The 20,933-nt window shown below is 34.2% G+C and overlaps 1 protein-coding gene across 3 annotated transcripts; it reads left to right on the top strand.

The window, feature by feature from the left end:
* Window positions 1-1,925: 1,925 nt before the first annotated feature.
* On the top strand, window positions 1,926-5,007 carry LOC107869794 (GATA transcription factor 5). Of its 3 annotated transcripts, none has more exons than XM_016716227.2 (3): window positions 1,926-2,065; window positions 2,599-2,820; window positions 4,095-5,007. In XM_016716227.2, the coding sequence occupies exons 2-3, from the start codon at window positions 2,602-2,604 to the stop codon at window positions 4,665-4,667; spliced, it is 792 nt and encodes a 263-aa protein (XP_016571713.2). In that variant the 5' UTR covers window positions 1,926-2,065; window positions 2,599-2,601; the 3' UTR covers window positions 4,668-5,007. The 3 variants fall into 3 exon arrangements, with proteins under 3 accessions (XP_016571713.2, XP_016571714.2, XP_016571712.2); XM_016716228.2 differs by having other exon boundaries at window positions 1,930-2,077; XM_016716226.2 differs by lacking the exon at window positions 1,926-2,065 and having other exon boundaries at window positions 2,144-2,820.
* Window positions 5,008-20,933: the final 15,926 nt, after the last annotated feature.

The following is a 20,933-nucleotide window of genomic DNA, read 5'->3' as shown; positions in this document are numbered from 1 at the left end:
GAATCTTTCGATCTTAGTTAACGGTCTTGGGCTCACAGAATGTTTCCTAAATATACCTTTTTTCTGCTATTCTCTACGTTATGATTGTGTTTGTTAAATAATTTGTAGTATGGTAAAGCTCACGTAATTAGTCAAATAACGACGACGATAGCAACAACATGACTTGTGGTGATATGATTGAGATAGTTCTACAATACATAAATTTGAATTAGTTGGACTCCAATACTCATTCATACCAGAATGAGAAATACTAATAATAATGATAATTGCACCTTTGTTTCATTTCACAACGAATTGAAACAAATAAAATTATATAATTTGAGATTTAGACATTTTATTGTTATTATTAAAATTAGTTAAGTTTAAAAATAATTTTGTTAGTCCTATTTTTGTTTGACATTACGTCACATTCATGTGAGTAATTTTATAGAAAAATATTCAAAATAACTCTCCATTCATGTAGTCAAAATTCAAGCCATAACATCTCAAAGTTCAAATTCAATAATCCATTATCCCATCCAGAAGTAAATTCAAAATCTTAAATCAATAAAATAGAGTATAAGATTGTGTGAAATATAATTCTTAATGGGGTTATGGATTATTGAAATTTGGACTTTGAGATGTTATGGTTTGAATTTTGAAATGTTTCACTTTCTTAATCATTTGGATGGTTTTAGGCGGGGTAGGGGTAGGTCGAAGAAGTACTGGGGAGAGGTGATTAGGCGGGAAATGGAGCAGTTACAGCTCACTGAGGACATGACCCTAGATAGGAAGATCTGGAGGATGCGAATTAGGGCAGAAAGCTAGGGTCAGTTTGGGTCGCTAGTATAGGGAATTACTTGGTGGGGGTATTATTCTTGTTATGATACCTTGTTTCATGCTTTATTATGAATCTGTTTACTTTTCTCTGTTTACTATTACTTGTGAGTGTCGTATTTATGTTATGCCATCTTGTTCCATGCTTTATTATGAATTTGTTTGGTATTCTGTGTCTCGAGCCGGGGGTCTATCGGAAACAGCCTTTCTACTTCTTTAGAGATAGAGGTATGAACTGCGTACATCATACCCTTCCCACATAGTGACACCTCATTATGTGGCAATACACTGAGTTTGTTGTTGTCGTAATCATTTGTGAATTTTCAAAACTTGGATAATAACAATGAATATGTACTTACAAAAGAAGAAACTCTTTTACTCCCGTACCAAGTCAAATAGTGTAAGCGTCATAAGTTAAAGTAAAAATGTATATTTTTTTAATAATAATTAACTTTTAAAATTTTATATAAGTGCAAGTGAAGGAGAATTTTGGAACAATAATAAAATTGTCTCCTTATTATTACTTGTATAAGTCATGGATTTAATGATTAAAAAAATAAATTTAATCATGGATTTAATAATTAAAAAAATAAATTTAATCATGAATTTAATTATTAAACAAATAAATTTAATTACTATGAGTGGGTCGAATAACGTACATGGATTGCATAACACAATTCATATTGGATTTTTTTTTCTTTTTGGTTAAAATACACATTGGATTAAGTGCCCGTAAAAAAAGTAGGAATTTTAAGTTATGGCTTTGACTTATTTTTATTTTTACTTAACAAGTATTTAAATACACTTTTTTATTTTATCTAAATACCATAAAAATTCTTACAAATTATTTTAACTTAAAAATATTTAAAATAAGTTAATTCAAACTCTCTTTAACAAAATCAATTATACATTCCCATATATATTGTTTCTATAGAAGTTTCATCTGGTCAAACTTTAGGAACATTTTTAATTCAAAAAAATAAATATTTTAAAGTAAAATTCAATAGATTACAAACATTTTTGACCTTTTACCCCTAAATCAAATCATCATTTATCATAATACCAAAAAAGTAAGTATTTGGGAACCCAATTTAAAGAAGCAACAAAAAAGTATTATCTCCATACAAATTTCACTCCCATCTCCCATTCAATGCTTTACCAAACAACTACTGCACACCACTCTTCTTTCTCCCCAGTCTTCTTCTTCTTCTCCATCTTCTTCTTCTTCCCTCTCCCACCATCAATTTAGGTACACAATTGGGTAGGATCGAGAAGTTCATTTGAACCTCTCTCACTGTTTATATATAATTAAAATTATTTATATGTATATATAGTGAGTGTTTGACTACGTTTCATAGTAAAATTTGATAATGCATTTTTTGTTTTCAAAGTGAAAACTGATATTTCAAAATTGAAGTTATATTTAGTTGATCATGCATACAAATTAGAGTTGTTTTTAAATTTTTGTGAGTACTTTCAAGCGAAAAAACGTGAAAACCTTCTTTTGATGGTTTTCAATTCTTGAAAATTCCGAAATTCAACTTAGAATTTGAATTTCAAAAATTTATGGCCAAACGTTTTTTGAGAAGTTAACTCCAAAAAAAAGTGAAAGATGTTCATGGTCAAATGCCTCCATAATAAATATTGAACCCATTTATTTTTTTGGTGTTTTTGATAAAAATTTTGGCTCTGTCATAACTCAGTATCCCTTTATTTATTTTCTACTCATGTTTCTGCATTTTATTTTTTATGTAATTCTTTTGTTTTTTGGACGTTCAACAGGGCATGGACAACCAGACCTCTGTTGATGAATTTTTTGTTGATGACTTTCTTGACCTCTCCAATGGCTTTGGTGAAGATGAAATTGAGAAATTAGAGGAACAACCAAATGGAATTCATAGTCAAAAAACTTGCTCTAGTTCACCACAAAAGTTGTTGGAAAAAATGGAAGCTGCTGAAAATGAGGATTTTGGTTCTTTTCCTGGCAGTGAATTCAATTTTCAGGTAAAAATTGTTTCTGTTATGCTTTTTTATTTCAATTTTAAGAAATACTTTGAAGGGTTTGTTTAAAAGATAAAATCCAGGAAGCTAAATTGAGATGATTTATATATGTGAAGAGTGATGTACGGACATCTCATTGCAGACTCAAAAAGGTTTCAAGAGAGATAGAGGTAGACCAAATAAATATTGGTGTGGAGTAGTGGTGGAACAAGAAATTTTAGGAAGTGTGTTCAATAAAATAGAAGCTCCTTTGAAAATATTAAAGGGTAAACACAGAGTGTAGCGGTTGGGGATTGAACCCGTTCGCGAGTCGCATTTGGCCCTTCCTAAATACCTACCACTGCTAAGCTGCATCCCTCAAATATATTAAGTTTGTTCAAATCTTTATATTTAATCAAATAGAATAATATTTTATCTATATACGCGGTATAATTTTTCGGTAAAGATTGTAATTCACCTTACCACCCTTGGTACAAGGTGGCTCCGCCCCTAGGGTGAAATGATTAAACAAGACATGATATTGTGTAGTTTATCATGAACATAAATTTAGATGAAAAGGTGTGGAGGATTCAAATTAAAATGATATGTTAGTAGGTAGTTTTGCGTTATCTTGTGATTGAAGGGTGAAAACATATCCAAATTATTTTAATTTTTTTGAGTTTCATACTTTAACTATTTATTAGGTATAAAATTAAAAAAGATCAATCATTGAGATATATTTTTATAAATAATTTAGGTAGAAAATTTGTTCACCTAATAATTCATGTATTAAATTCAAAAACCGAAATACTTCAAATGTGTTTTTGTCATTTAACTCTAGTCATGTCCCATTAGTAGATGGCGTCCGTTAATAGTCAGAGTGTCACACTATTGCTTCTGTAGTTTTTTTGTCATTCATATTTGTTACAATCGTTTAGTTTCTTGTCGTTTTGTTACTATCTGTCCATTTTTGTGCTTCATTATGTGTCATTGATATTTGTTATAATTCTTTAGTTTCTTGTCATTTGATATTTGTTACTATTGATTCTTGCACTTTCGTCATTGATATTTGTTACAATTATTTAGTTTCTTGTCATTTGATATTTATTATTGTTTGTTGATTCTTGTACTTTCGTTCCGTGTCAATGATATTTGTTATAATTCTTAGTTTCTTATCATTTGATATTTGTTCTATCTGTTGATTCTTTTATATTCGTTATGTGTCATTGATATTTGTTACAATTCTTTAGTTTCTTGTCATTTGATATTTGTTACTCTCTTGTACTTCTGTCACGTAGGAAAATGGCTTAGATAACCTCGAATGGCTATCTCAATTTGTTGAAGATAATTCATGTGTTGGGTACTCACTAATTGGAAAACTACCAGAGACAGAAAACTCGATTCAGATAAAGCCATGTTTCACCACAACGGTTCAAACAAAGGCAAGAACAAAGCGTGCAAGAACCGGCGGTCGAGTTTGGTCACTACGTTCAGTTACATTAACCGGTTCATCCACTTCCTCAGCTTCCTCCTCATTTTCCTCCACTACAACAACGACAACAGCCGAGTCAATTAACCGGTTGTCGCCACCGTTTAAGCAGAGGAAGACGAGGGTAGAGAAGTCGGTCCAACCGCGGCGTTGCAGTCACTGTGGGGTTCAGAAAACCCCACAGTGGCGAACCGGACCAATGGGTGCAAAAACACTTTGTAATGCATGTGGAGTCCGGTTCAAGTCCGGTCGGCTCTTACCCGAGTATCGACCGGCTTGTAGCCCGACATTTTCGAGAGAGCGACACTCAAACAATCACAGGAAAGTATTGGAAATGCGGCAGAAAAAGGCCGGTTTGGCTCTACCGGTTCAAAGATTTTGAAGAATTTAATAACTTTTAAGAGTAGGTATTTTGGACAATTTAGTTTAGTGAAGTAGAAATTTTAGAGGGAAAACTGAACCGGAGTTAGGCCCGGTTTATTGTACATTAGTTCCTACTTCCTAGAATTTTTTTTTTTTTTTAAATTGGGGTAGGGGAAGAGGAATGGGGGAGGGGATTACAATGTGGGGAATCGAACTCTCATCAATAAGGTGGAAGTTTAGGTAACCAATCAACTAAGCTACTAAGATTCCCCTACTTTCTAGAATTTGAATGTGGGATGAGAGAGTTTTTAATGTACTTCTCCATTTCCACCCAATGAAAAAGAAATTTAAACTGGTAAGTGATGTTTAAGATTATACTAGTAGACTAGTAGAGTTACCTACTTTATTTTCGGTTCATATCTTACCAATTTTTTGTGTATTATTCATTATTATATTTTGATTTGATTTACTTGATTCATAATCTATTGAAAACAAACTTTTTACCTTCACGAGGTACTCGAGTACGACTCCATATACATCATCAAGTCTCGTGTGGGACTACACAGATAAGAAACTCGATTGTTGGGTGACATAACTAAAGCCAATCAAATGTGATTTTTGTTACTATTTGAATCAAATTGTTCAGGAATATTATGTTCTCTTTGGTTCAATTTAAGTGTCTTATTTTGATTAGATGAGGATTAAATATAATAAATTTGGTTCAATTTAAGTGTCTTATTTTGATTAGATGAAGATTAAATATAATAAATGAGATTCTTGAATCTTAGAAGCTTATAGACTTAAAAGGAAGATATGTGTAATGTACCAAAATACTATTTCAATCTTACGGTTTTCAAACATGTCACACAAAATGTTCGAATGAGAGCTACAAAATAGAGAATGAGACATTTTTTAAAACACAATAAAAACGAAAGGTTTAAAAAGTAGTACTCCATATATTATACCTTGGCACCATTATTATTTTACTATATTTGAGCACAAATAATTGTAGCAGCAGTAGTTTTTTTCTTCTACTGTTGTAAGCTTTTTGATCTGCCTTTGAATGAATTTGGACACTTACACATACCTAGAAAATCCTAACTAATTCCCATCATTTTTTACAATTTATCTAAAATTGATTTATAAACCCAATCAAGAACCAAGACCACATTCCTTGGAAAGAAATAAGGAATAGCAAGATTCATGTAGGATTTTTAGTTGGCTTAATACACGTACAATTTTTTTAATTTGTCATTAAATTTACATGCGAACTATGTTCTGTTTTAATTGAGCACCTAAATAAGTGATGAATTTAGAGATTTCACTAAGAGGATTCAACAAAATGTAATGTTTGAGATATGAACTCAAAACCTCAAAGTGAATTTTGAACTCCCCGGCCACTAAGTCAATCTCTAATCTCATGGCTAGGAAGTTTAAAATATATATACATATACATTAATGTTATAAAACAATAAAGAATAAAGAAGAAGAGTACAGAGAGAATAGATAGCAATTCTTATTTCTCCTAAGGGATTCTTGAGAGGTGATTTACAATAAAGGAAACTCTTCTATTTATAGGAAAATTTACTCCTAGTTTCTGACTAAAAGACAGATACTTCAAATCCTGATAGATATCGACTAGATCTTTTTAGATCTTGATAGATCTTATCTATATAGACATTCACTATAATGTAAATACATTTATAACACTCCCCCTTGAATGTCTAATTGATAGATAATGTGCCTCGTTAAAACCTTACTAGAAAAAATCCAGTGGGAAAAAAAATCTAGTGAAGGATAAAGAGTACACATCTCTAACAATACGCATATAGGCTGCATCATTAAAAACCTTATAAGAAAAATCCAGTGGGACAAAACATCATAAGGAAAAAAGAGTGCAACGCGTTTTAACTCCCCTTCCCTTGATGAGAACATCAATGAACTTTTGCATCCTGATCTTGTGCACCATCTTCTTGAAAGTTGCAATTGGAGGATACTTGGTGAATAAATCAATCACACTATCACTTGAATGAATCTGTTGCATGTTAATATCACCATATTTTTTAGATCATAAGTAAGGAAAAACTTTGATGAAGTGTGCTTCATTCTATCTCCTTTTATGAATCCTCCATTAAGATGTGCTATGCATGTTGCTTTATCTCTGTATAAAATTGTGGGTTTATTTTCACATTTCAATCCACATTTTTCTCGAATTAGATGTATCATGGACCTCAATCACATACACTCTCGGCTTGCTTCATGAATAGCTATAATCTCAGCATGGTTCGATAAAGTGGCTACGATAGACTGCTTTTTGATCTCTAAGATATGACAGTACCCCCACATATGAATACCTAGCCTGTTTGAGACCGAGCTTTATGCAGATCAGATAAGTACCCAAAATCAGCATAACCAACAAAATCAAAACTGTAATTTTTAGAATAAAATAAATCCATATCGGTGTTCCTTTTAGATACCGTAATATGTATTTAATCGCATTCTAGTGTCTCTTAGTAGGAGCAGAACTATACCTTGCTAACAAATTAACTAAAAAGGATATATTAGGCCTTGTAGTATTTGCAAGATACATTAGTGCATCAATTGCACTAAGATATGGTATTTCAGGACCAAGGAGTTTCTCATTCTTTTCTTGAGGTCGGAATGGATCCTTGTTCATATCATGTGATTGAACAACCATCGGAGCACTTAATGGATGTGCTCCATCCATATAAACCCTTTTTAACACCTTTTCTGTGTAGGCAGATTGATGGACAAAGATGTCGTTTGTCAAATGCTCAATTTACAAACCAAGGCATAATTTTATTTTTCCGAGATCTTTCATCTCAAATTCTTTCTTTAGGTAATCAATTACCTTTTGAAGCTCCATTAGAGTTCCAATAAGGTTTATGTCATCGATGTAGACAGCAAGTATAACAAACTCCGAAGTTGTTTTCTTTATGAAAACACATGGAAAAATTTCATCATTCGTATAACCTTCCTTGATAAATATTCACTAAGACGGTTATACCACATGCGTCCAGATTTCTTAAAACCATACAATGATCTTTGCAATCTAATGGAATATATTTTTTGAGGCTTTGAACTATATGCTTTCGGTATTTTAAATCCTTCAGAAATTTTTATGTATATCTCATTATCAAGTGATCCATATAGATAGGCTGTTACTAAATTCATCAAATGCATTTTAAGTCTCTTATGAACAGTGAAACTAATAAGATAACACGATGTTATTGCGTCCATAACTGGTAAATATGTTTCGTCATAATCGACACCAGGCCATTGTGAAAAATCTTGTGCAACAAGGCGTGCCTTATACCTTTGTATTTTATTTTTCTCATTTTTTTCGCACAAAAACCCATTTATAGCTAACAGGCTTAACACCATTAGGTGTTTGAGCTATAGGTCTAAAAACTTCACGTTTGGCAAGTGAATTCAATTTAGATTGAATTACTTCTTGCCATTTTGGCCAATTATTTCTTTGTAGACATTCTGTGACATATCGAGGTTTAAGATCCTCACTATCTTGCATGATTTTCGTTGCAATATTATATGCAAAGACATAATCCACTACTATTTCAGATTGATTCAAATTAACTTATAGCCTTTTTTAAGATATTGCTAATTCAGGAGCAAATCGAGGCATACATATGGTTGTAGAAAAATTTTCTCTAACATATCTTATAATCATGATAAGCTTATAAAAATATTATCACTTTTGATGATTATATATAATCATATTGTCCCTCTACGCTTATATCTGTGCATTCAGTCACTTGTCTTCTTTCAGACATATTATGCACTGCTATCACATACACTTTAAGAATAAAGTAAGTTGTCATATTTTAGACTTATCAAATATTGCTACCCCATTCACTTCATGAAATGGAGTATATTCAATTGTTGGATTTCATGACTTTTCACCAAATACCCATTATTTTGCCTTAGACATTATAATATCATTAGTGGTGCATTGAGATTCAAACTCAACGTCTTACCCATATATAAGCGTATTAGGCATAAATCAATGGGACTTGAACCCAACATATCATCATCCCTTTTGATAATATTGTTCTTGAGGAATAAATTTAAAATATAAATTATTTCAAACCAATTATTTCTCCTCAAATCCAACAATAATTATATTATTGGTAGCAGAAGACAGATAACATAAGAAATTACTAACCTTGAAATTACCTTTAGATTTATAATCTCACTTTGTTTGGAAGAGTCTCGTGCTGATAACGTGTTATAAAATAATAAAAAATAAAAAAGAAGAGTAGAGAGAGAATAGATAGCAATTCTTATTTCTCTTGAGTGATTCTATAGAGGTGATTTACAATAAATGAAGCCCTTCTATTTATAGGAAAATTTACTCCTAATTTCTGACTAAAAGACAAATACTTCTAATCTATATAGATATCAAATAGATCTTTTTAGATCTTGTTAGATCTTGATAGATCTTATCTATATAGACATTCACTATAATATAAATACATTTATAACAATTAAAATAAATTCAAAAAACACCTTATATATAGTGTAATTTTTAATCGAGGGGGTTCTGGTCCCCCTTGCTACCTTCAAGATTTGTCCTCCACCTGAATACATGATAAAACATTCCAATTAGTCATTAATTTTTTTGGGCATATTTCTTAAGAGTCAATTAGATAGCTAAATGAACCACATAAAAAATTTAATCTCCATTAATTATACACATTCATCTCAATAAGCCATAGAACCTCACAAATTTTCTAAGAGAATACGTCTTAAACAAGTATTACTAATTTGCTAGTTGTACTAACAACACCAAATTAGGGAAACTTACTCAATTAGTGACTTGCAATTGCACGCCAAACATTTGGGCTTTTGCCAACCTTCAAAGTAAATTGATTGTCCTTTCCATTTAAAATTTGTTTTACTTATAAGTTTGTGCAAATATAATTCTTGCGAAATTGTCCTACGAACAATATTATACTTGAGTTTATTATTTGTTCATATATTGCTAAATCTTCAAAGAAAATATTATACTACTAACTTTTGTAGTACAACCAACAATATATTTATTGCAACTCTACAAATGGGTAATGTACGCGGACCTTATTCTACATTTGTGGGGTAGGCAGATTTTTTCTGGTAAACTATTGTTCAAAAGAAATATTTATGAAGCAAAATTGCAAGAAAAATATGGCAAAAGACAAGATACAAAGCAAATGGAGCAATAAATATGAATACACGTTGAAGAAAAAAGAAAGTACATAATTACTAAAGAATACTACAAATACTACGAAGCGGAGAGGAGAAGGCTCACCACTACCTCTCCAACATAAAGCATGACAACAGTCACAACACACGACAACTAACCTTCTGTCACGACCCGAACCGAGGCCCTGACCGCGACGGATATCCCGAACCACGAAGGCCCGAGAGCCCTTCTAACCGGCAATCATATGCATAGTTCGTATACAATAGAAATACGGAAAAACAAAATGAAAACATGGTCATCTTATCATAACAACTAAACAATACTGGCATGATTTCAAAAAGACCCGAAACCATCCAATATAAGTCTGCGAAATCTCTACTAAACTGAAAACATCTGTTTGAATCCGGGACAAGGCCCCGGTCGGACCATGATCTAAAAACAATTAAAAACATCTTATGAGATAAGACCTTCTGAAATAAGAGAGGCTCACCCACTCCAAACGTCTGATAATGATTTACTGCTAAGCGGGACCCCGGGACTGAGCCTCAGATTTTGAAATATAGGGGGTTAATATAAATGTATTGGTATGTGAAACAACCAAAAATAACACATTTTTATGCAAATGCAATGTAGGTGAGAGCATTTCAAAATAACAGTGAACATATTATAAGTAAAAAAAATATTACATGGGCATACTCTAGTGAATTTTGAAACAATTCTGACAACCTTGACTCACTCTTTATTTTTCTTCTGAGCTAGTTGATACACCCTACAATATGTAATTCCATGAGCTATGTGGAATCCACCATTGATTCGGCGGCCAAGCTCCCAATCCAAGTTTACCGTAAGAATTGGAGTTTTCATAAATTGGTACACTCCCTTGCAGGTATACCATGGTATCACCCTGACATGATGTCCTAGTTATACCCTTTCTGGATAATACCCCTATCAGCAAACCACGGTTTCCAACAATGAGCCTTTACACTCAAATGCCTTCTTCGGGTAACCAGCTAGCTTTCTTAAGCCCAATTTTTAGTTCTTTAAAACCATACTTCATACTTTTAAAACATTCAACACTTATTCTATTAAGGGCATGTTATCATCGGGTACCGTCATCCCCCAACTTACAAGTCATTCATATTATATCATAACATATCTGTAGCCCTTTTTATTTATCATCATATCAATGGGCACCCAAAGTTTTTATACTTCATATGAAAGAGAGTCATGCTTTAAAGTTTCATTAGAGTTTACATCAAAGCACTCTCCGCTCACTAGTACAATTATAAGGTGGCCATATCATATTTGTATTACTCAAAACCTATGGAAATTGTAAATTTTACACAATGATCATTTACCATACGAAAACTCCCTTTCAACATATCACAATAATATCAAATCTATGATCATAAGAATAGGATTCACCCTTTTGTTTCCTGTAAGAAAATTTGCACATTTAAACAACCCACTCTCAGTCAAATATATCATAATGGGAGAGGGAGTTTTGTCATTCATGCTCTCATTTAAACTTAACAATGCAAATGGAAACATATATTCATAGTTATAGTTCAAATCCATGAAAAATGATTCAGGACAACAATATTTTCATCAAAACAATTCCATGACACATACTTTTCAAAACAATATCAAAACTCTTCTTTGTGAACATAATGAGGGATTTTTTAAATTTAGTAAGATAATAAAATGTATGATCATGGAGTTTAGGGTAGTCCCACATACCTTAAGTTCTTAGTTTGAAGAGTGAAACCCTAATCTTGACACCTTTCTTAAGAATCTTGAACTTCGGAGAATTTAATTCTTGATCTTTGGGAAAGAGGAAAGGGTTTGTTTGAGAGTAATTTAGAAGGGAATGAGATATTTCGTTCCCTAATAACGTTATTAATCGAGATTATACGAATAGAATTGATAGAAAAAGGCATGATTGCCCCTCAAGCCTTTAAACTCGTAATAGAATCCCGTTTTGGAGGCCCACCACAATGCGCCAAGGGGCTCATCCCATAGGCACCGTGGCGCGGTACATTCGTGGTGACCCACTATTTTTGTGCTCCAAACACGACCCAATCTTCGTCCGAAAAATCTAAAACTTTTCCGAGACATGCTCTTTACACCCCTAAACATGAATTGACTAAAAAATCCACATCTCGGCTTCGGAAAGACCAAATTTAAAACCTTCAAATTTAGGACGCTCAACATAAGCCTAAGTCTCTCAACACTTGAAAATTTTCAGTCTTTAATTTCCCTATACATGCAATTAGGAGTGAAATCAAGTCAAGAATGATACGGGGTGTTACATTATCCCCCCCTGGGATCATTCATCCCGGAATGATGAATCGGGGCACAACAAGCACGATTTCAAGCACTGCAATGAAAGAAAAAAGTAGTATAAGATTTGCACCTTCCATAACATCATCCGCGGGTTCAAAGAAAGCCAGGTACCTCGTACACATGTCATCCTCGGATTCCCAAGTAGCTTCTTTAATTTTTTGATTCTTCCACAACACCTTAACTAAAATTATCTCCTTACTCCTCAACTTCCGAACTTGATGACCTAAAATGGCAATGAGCTCTTCTTCGTATATTAGTCCCTTACATTGAATTCTTCCATCGGAAACACAAGAGAATGATCTCCAATACATTTTTTCAACATCGATACATGAAATACAGGATGTATAGAAGCCAGACTCGCAGGTAAATATAATTCACAAGCAACTCCACCAATCCTTCTTGTAATATGGTATGGGCCTATGTAACAAGGGCTAAGCTTCCCTTTTTTCCCAAATCGCGTGAGCCCCTTCATAGGGAAGACTTGTAGAAATACCCAATCATTAACCTCAAATTCTAACTCCCTTCTTCTAATATCCGCATAGGACTTTTTGGCATCTCTGAGCTATCTTAAGTCGCTCCCTAATGATTTTTACTTCCTCCATCGCCTGATGAATAAGGTCAGGACTAAATAACTGGGTTTCACCCACTTCATACCACCCAATCGGAGGCCTATATTTTCTCCTATAAAGGGCTTCAAAAGGAGCCATCTGAATACTGGAATGATAGTTATTATTGTAGGCGAATTCTATCAACAACAAATGGTATACCAAACTATCCTTAAAGTCAATCACGCAGGCCCTCAACATGTCTTCCAATGTTTGAATGGTGCATTATGCTTGACCATCTGTCTGAGGGTGGAAAGAAGTACTAAGGTTTACTTGGGTACCTCAACCCCTTTTAGAAGACCTCCAAAACTGAGAAGAAAAATTATGTACCTCAATCGGATATAATAGACACGGGATCCCCATGGAACCATACTATTTCTTGAATGTACAGCTTAACGTAGTCATCTCCGGAATAATTTGTCCAAATGAGAATAAAATGGGCAGACTTAGTCATTCTGTCCACAATCACCAAATGGAGTCATATTGACTTCGAGATCTTGGAAGCCCTGTAATGAAGTCCATATTGATCATCTCCCGTTTTCACATAGGCAGAGCTATATCTTGGGAAGTGCTGCCTGGTCTCAAATATTCTACCTTCACTTGTTGACAATTCAAACACTTAGACACATAATTAGAAACATCTCTTTTTATGTTATTCCACCAGTAAATTGCCTTAAGATCATCATACCTTTTAGTAGAACTGGGGTGAACAACATACCTGGACGTGTGAGCTTTATTAAGAATTCTGTCTCGCAACCTATCCACATTCGGCATATATAGCCTACCTTGGTACCTTAAAGTCCCATCACCTCTAATTTTAAAAGCCATCACTTTTTATTGACCAACATCTTCTTTGATCTGCATCAAAATGGGATCTCTAATTTGTTTTTCCTTAACCTTATCACATAAGGATGATTTAGCTACCTCATGAATGAATACCTCTCCATCTTCTGAATCCAGGAGTCGGACTCTCAAATTTGCAAGCCGATGAATATCCTTCACCATATTTCTCTTTCTTTCTTCCACATGAGAAAGACTTCCTATTGACAAGCTGCTAAGGGCATCGGCCACCATATTAGCCTTGCCCGGATGATAATGCAGGCTCATATCATAATCCTTTAACAGATCCAGCTATCGCCTCTACCTGAGATTTAGTTCTTTCTACATAAAAAAGTACTGCAAACTTTTATGATCAGTAAATATATCAACATGAACCCCATAAAAATAATGATGCCAAATCTTTAGTGCGAACACTATCGCCGCTAACTCCAAGTCGTGGGTGGGGTAGTTCTTTTTGTGCACCTTTAACTGTCTAGATGCATAGCCCACCACCTTACTATGCTGCATAAGTACACAACCAAGTCCCACCTGGGATGTATCACAATACACAACAAAGCCCTCTGTACCCTTAGGAAGAGTCAAAACTAGTGCGGTAGTCAATTTGTATGTTAATTTCTCAAAGATATTCTCATAAGAGTCAGACCACAAGAATTTTACCTTTTTCTGAGTCAATCTAGTAAGTAGAGAAGCTATGGAGGAAAAGCTCTCTACAGATCTTCTGTAATACCCTGCCAAACCCAAGAAGCTCCAAATATCGGTTGGAGTGGTGGTTCTGGGCCATTTCCTTGCGGCCTCAATCGTTTGGGGGTCAACTTTAATTCCTTCAGTAGAAATAATGTGCCCTAGAAAAGCAATGGCACTAAGCCAAAATTCACACTTGGAAAATTTTGCATACAACTTATGATCTCTAAGGGTCTGAAGGATGATTTGGAGGGGATTTGCATGATCCTCCTCATTCTTAGAATAAACTAATACGTCGTCAATAAAGACCATGACGAACAGATCTAGAAACTAATAAAACACCCTATTCATTAGGTCCATGAAGGCTGCGGGGGAATTAGTTAGTCTGATGGACATAACCAAGAATTCATAGTGACCGTAGCAGGTTAAAAAAGTTGTTTTGGGAATATTAACCTCCCTAACTTTCAACTGATGATACCTCGAATGAAGGTCTATCTTAGAGAAATATTTGGCACCCTGAAGTTGGTCAAAAAGATCATTGATTTTGGGAAGAGGGCATTTATTCATAACTGTAACTTTGTTCAGCTGACGGTAATCTATACACATATAAAAGGAATCGTCTTTCTGATGCACGAAAAGTACAGGAGCACTCCAGGGAGAAACACTAGGATGAATAAAGCCTTTATCGAGAAGGTCTTTTAACTGCTCTTTCAACTCTTTAAATTCTGTGAGAGCCATTATGTATGGATTAATAGAAATAGGATAGGTGACCAACAATAGGTCAATACCAAAATCTATCTCCCTCTCTGATGGTATCCTAGGGAGGTCATCAGGAAAGGGTTTCGGGAACCCATTAACTATAGAAACAAACTGGAGGGAAGGACTTTCAGTGCTAAAATCTTTAACCTGAACAAGATGGTACAAATAACCCTTCGATATGAGTTTACAGACTCTAAGATAAGATATGAATTTCCCTCTAGAGGTAATAGAATATCCCTCCACTCTATCATTGACTCATTAGGAAAATAAAAGGTGACCTTCCTAGTTCTACAGTCTAAGGTAGCATAGCATGAATGGAGCCAATTCATTCCTAGAATAGGATCAAAATCAATCATGTCCAGCTCTAAAAGATCAACCACATTGTCACGATGAAAAAAATAGATACCACACAATTTCTATAAACCTCATATCCACAATAGAATCACCGACAGGAGTGGAAGCAAAAAAGGGTTCCAAAATGTTTTCAGGTTCAAAACCAAAACTAACTGCCATATAAGGGGTCACATAAAACAAAGTAGACCTGGGATCAAGTAACACATACATATTATGGGAGAAAATTTATAACATACCCGTAACAACATCTGACGAAGTCTCTGCATCATTTCAGTTAGATAAAGCATATAACCTATTGTGACTATCTCCAGTACTAGAAATAATACCCTTAGGTGGATGGGCTATGGTATTTACCCGGGACATCATATCTCCGACATCCCCTCTAGCTGAGGGGCTGTGCCTTTGAAAATGGCCAAGCTGACCACACAATAGCATACTTTACCACTGACCAAAAACCTCCCTAGGTGATTCTTTCCATAATTGCCAAAGTAAAGGTGTGACCTAAAAGGCTGAGTCACACTTTCTTGGGATTGAGTACCCTGAGCTCTAGGACTATCTCCCGATTGGAACCACTAATCACCAGAGGCCTGGGTGCAGGTGCGCTTGCTAAAAACTAAGCATTGCTTTAAAATTTCTCATTGGACCACCTCTGGTCCGACCTTTCACCTTGCTGCTGACTGGCATGCTGATCTACAAATATAGCTTTCTTAGTCTGCATTTCTTTCTTCCTTACCTCTGCCTACCTTTTGCTTCTCCTCTTCTACCCATTGTATATGCACCAATAACCTGGAAAAGTCCATGTTCCTATTCAGCATTGTTCCCTTACATTCTAATACCAGATCATCCGAGAGACCAGATGAGAACTTTCTCATTCGAGCTCTCATATTTCCCACTAATTCTAAGCATAAAGGGACAACTGAGTGAACTTTATAGTATACTATTTGACACTCATCTTTTCTTGTTTTAGGTTTACAAATTCTTCAGCCTTTGCATCCCTCAGTTCTTGGGGAAAGAAATGATCCAGGAAAGCCTCTACAAAGTAACCCAACACAGAAGGTTCAGTATCTCCATCCTCAAATCTTTCCACTCATTGTACCACTGGTTAGCTACGTCCTTTAAATGATAGGCTACCAACTCAACCCTTTCAACCTCATTAGCATGCATAACCCTAAAAATCTTCTCTAGCTCATTGATAAACCCTTGGGGTCTTCCTCAATATTTGTGCCAGTAAAGATGGGCGGGTTCAGCTTCATGAACTGACCAACCCGAGTAGATTAAGACTAACCAGACAGTGAACTCACATTTTCAAACTGACGGGACTGAGAAGCCACTAGTAGAGCAATCATATGGATAGACTGTCGAAAATCAGTATTCAAGACTTTTCTTTGAGAAAATTGAGTACGATTGGCACCGGTCTGGGGAGCCCGAGGTGGACTAGTCGGGACTAGAGAAACTCTGGAGTAGCAACAAATTCTGGTGTACGATCTGTATTATGGGTCCGCATCCTATAAGTAGGGTGGACATCATCAACATGAGTTTTCTGCTTGTTTGATCTGTGAGGAGGCATATTGAATCTCTGAAATATATGAAACCATGAGTTAGGGACATTCAGACTCTAAAGCATGAACTAAGACATGATGAAAAGAGAAAAATTCCTAAACACCTAGTAGCTTACCCCTTATAAGTGTGGTGTGATACAACCTATAAAAAGGACTCTACCTGATGCAATTTCATAGACACCCTGGGACTATGAACCGTGCTCTGATACCAAGTTTGTCACAACCCGAACCGAGGCCCTGTCCGCTACGGGTATCCCAAACTAGGTAGGCCTGAGAGCCCTTCTAACCGGCACTTATATGCATTATTTGTATACTATAGAAATATGGAAAAACAAAATGAAAATATCGTCATCTTATAAAAACAACTAAACAATATGGGCATAAGTTTAAAAATACCCGAAGCTATCCAATATAAGTCTATAAAATCTTTACTAAACTGAAAACAATATCTGTCTAAATTTGCGACAAGGCCCCCGGATCAGACCATGAACTAAAACTAATTAAAAACATCACATGAGACAATACCTTCAAATATGAGGGAGGCTCAGCCACTCCAACTATCCGATAATGATCTACTGCTTAGCAGGACCACGAGACTGAGCCTCGGATCCTGAATTATAGGAGGTCAATACAAATGTACATATATGACATAATTTTTTGAGATCTAATCACTTCACTATTTTTAGGTACCTAAACCTTTCATAAGGTTTTATGAAGTATTATGTCGTAGGCTCTTCAAGAGCACATTGCCTTCTTTTTATGATTATTTGCTCCTTATCCTTTTCAAGAATTATTTTATTTGGAACCAATTGGTCTACCACGCTTCACGCATGCATAGACTTTATCCTTTATGGACACAAAATAGGAGCACTTGCAGCTTAAATATGAGATGCTTTCGGTATTTGACTAGAATTATCTTTTGAATGAGGATCCAGTGATAATTTCTAATATATTTCATAGCCGCTTATAATCTCCCCCTTATGTTAGAAAAACTAACATATATCCTCCATATTCTTTGAGGAATCCATCTTTGTGCATCATGGTATATTCATTAATCGTATACTGCATATCAAAACTATTAGATGAAATAGTTGGTTCCTGACCTTGAGCCAATTGAGAGGGAAGAAATAATCATAATTTATTGATCTAATTCATACAAGTGCTATTGTATGCAACATATCATATTTCAAACCAACACATAAAGCTTTGTTCTTATTAATAATGGTTTAACTATTTATCGAAGGCATTAAATGCTAAACTGTCACACCCCTTTTTTACCTGAAGGGATCGAGTCGAAGGGTTTTTCTGATTAAAGTGACGATTTTGAATAAGGATTAGTTTATTTATAGAGTCGCCACTTGGAATTGAGTTATGGTGTTTCAAGTCACCTTTTCGAATTCCTAATCAAAAAGAAATGACTCTTTATTATGGTCTGCAAAAACAGAAGACTGGGTAAGAAATTCTGTTGACCGAGGAGAAGGTGTGAGGCACCCCTCGAGTCTCATGGTTCTAGCATGGTCACTTTTATTAACTTATCTTGACTTAAACTATTTTGAATAAATTATGTTAAGGCCTAATTCACTCATTTTTAATTTCTAAATTTTCTCTAAAAACTCTAGTATTAATTCAGCGTAAAATTAATTCTTAGAAAAAAAATATTTATCGAAGTGCATTATTGCATCCTTGAATTTAAAAATGACTCAGAAAGATGCGTATGCCGCAATATTAATTGAGAAGAATATTTTAAATATGCCTAATATTTGTCTAAAATATTAAAACATTAATTTATCTTTTCATTAAAAACTTGTAACAATTTATATGTTCAAAAGATTACTTAATCTTAACAAAATTTTAGGCAAAATTCAATTTAAGCGATTAATTCGATAAATAATTAAATTTAATTAATAATAAAATAAATAAAATAATAATAATAAAATATAAATAAATTTATCTCTTAATTTTTAAAATCAAAACTCATTCCATTTACTTTTATCAGATCTACTACGCACAAAACAGTATATGTGCGTTTCTCAGATTATTGACCGAAGAGGGGGCAGCACTTCTGACGACGTTTTGCCAGCAAGTTATAGTCGGAACTGACCTAAAATGGTTGGATCTGAGTCAGTTGATGGTTATGGCTAACCGTTTTCACCGAATTTGACCACATATGTCGGTTTCAAGTGACGGGGAGAGGTTTTCCAGCGATTTCCGATGATGGTTCAACCATTGGTGACGTCGCTGGTGGCAGGTGATGAAACTTTTGGCTGTTTGTCACCGATTTGGCGTTTCCAGATGGTTCCAACATCAGTTTCTCCATTAATGGCATCGCCGGTAGCGGGTTTTGGGGTCGTGGTCGGGTTTCTTAGTGTTCGATGGTGGCTAGTTGCCATTCGAATGTCCACTTATGGGAAAAAGAGGAGAAGATGGGTGGCGGCGGCGGTTATATCATTTTTCCAGCAAAACTTTACCGAAAAAAGCAAAGTAACCTCTGACTTTTCCTATTGTGTTACACCAATTTTCATCTATTCTTCTACTATTTTTTTACTGCATGTCTGTTCTTTTATAAGTTACGGATGTGTATATGAATCAAATCCATGAATATATTCGTATGTGGTGTACAGTAAAAAATGTGTAAGCCTGTGTGTGCAGATGTGTGTAATGTTATTATTCACTGTATGTGCATGTAACAGTGTGTGTCTATTTTTGTTTTCATCTGTTTTTCCTTTCCACCTCAAACTTTAATCAGATAGTGTCACGTATAATATTTTAATTCTTAATACATCTATATATCAGTATACAAACATTCAATAATTTAATTATATAACATGTTGTAACAAAAGTTCACATGAATATACTAAATAATGCTTGAAATAATTAATTTCATATTTGGATTCATAATGATAAAATTTATGGAATACAATATAAAAATGGGATAAGAACCTGTTTGATAAACTTAAACAATTGTAAAAGCATAAGCACCGGCACCGAAAATTCAAATGGAGGCTTGACCTTCAATCTTTTCTTTCTTTTTCTTTTTTTTTCTTTTTATTTCTTTTCTCTTGTCTTTTTCTTCAAAGTTTTTCCTTGTCTGTGTTTTTGTCTTTTTGGTTTCTGAAGTTTTTTGTCTGATAGTGTTGTTTGAATAATAGCTAGAATGTACGTTGTTCTGTTGATAGGAAATCCTTAAATAAAAGATTTAGAGGGGAACAATTATTTTTCTTGGGGGAACAATTAATTGGCAGATAAGGGAAAAGATCTAGAATTTAAATTATTACTTTTTTTTAAATAGAAGATAATAATAATAATAACAAAAGATAATAATAATAAGTAAAAATAAATAAATAAATAAAATAATAAAATATTAATAACTAATTAATTTTTATATTTAAGAAAACATAATAAAAATTTATAAATAGCCAAAATAAATATAATAAAATAGTATTAAAACTACTAATTTATTTATTAAAATATAGAAAACAAAAATTCAGTTTCGTACACCAGCGAATAAGGATTTGCACCTATTGAAGTCCGAACTGTAGTACAATAACCCAACAAAGCAAAAAATAACTTTTCATGCCATTGTTTGGATCCTTGCCCTATTTTACGGAGTATTTTCTTTAGGTTCTTGTTGGCCGCTTCTACAGCCCTTTTCGCCTTTGGACGATAAGGAGTTAAATTCCGATGCATAATCTTAAATTGCTGGCACATTTCTTGCATCAAATGACTATTGAGATTAGTAGCATTATTCCTGACAATTATCTTTGGAATGCCACATCGACAAATGATGTTGGAGTGAACAAAATCAATCACTGCTTTCTTGGTTACTGACTTGAAAGTCACTGTTCTACTCAGTTCGTGAAATAATCAATAGCTACCAAGATAAATCTATGTCCATTTGAGGCCTTTGGTTCAATCGG

This window comes from Capsicum annuum, chromosome 4 (genome assembly GCF_002878395.1).
Source record: "Capsicum annuum cultivar UCD-10X-F1 chromosome 4, UCD10Xv1.1, whole genome shotgun sequence".
Classification (NCBI taxonomy): Eukaryota; Viridiplantae; Streptophyta; class Magnoliopsida; order Solanales; family Solanaceae; genus Capsicum; species Capsicum annuum.
Note: the sequence above shows the minus strand (reverse complement) of the source record. Positions and strands in the feature narration are given on the sequence as shown.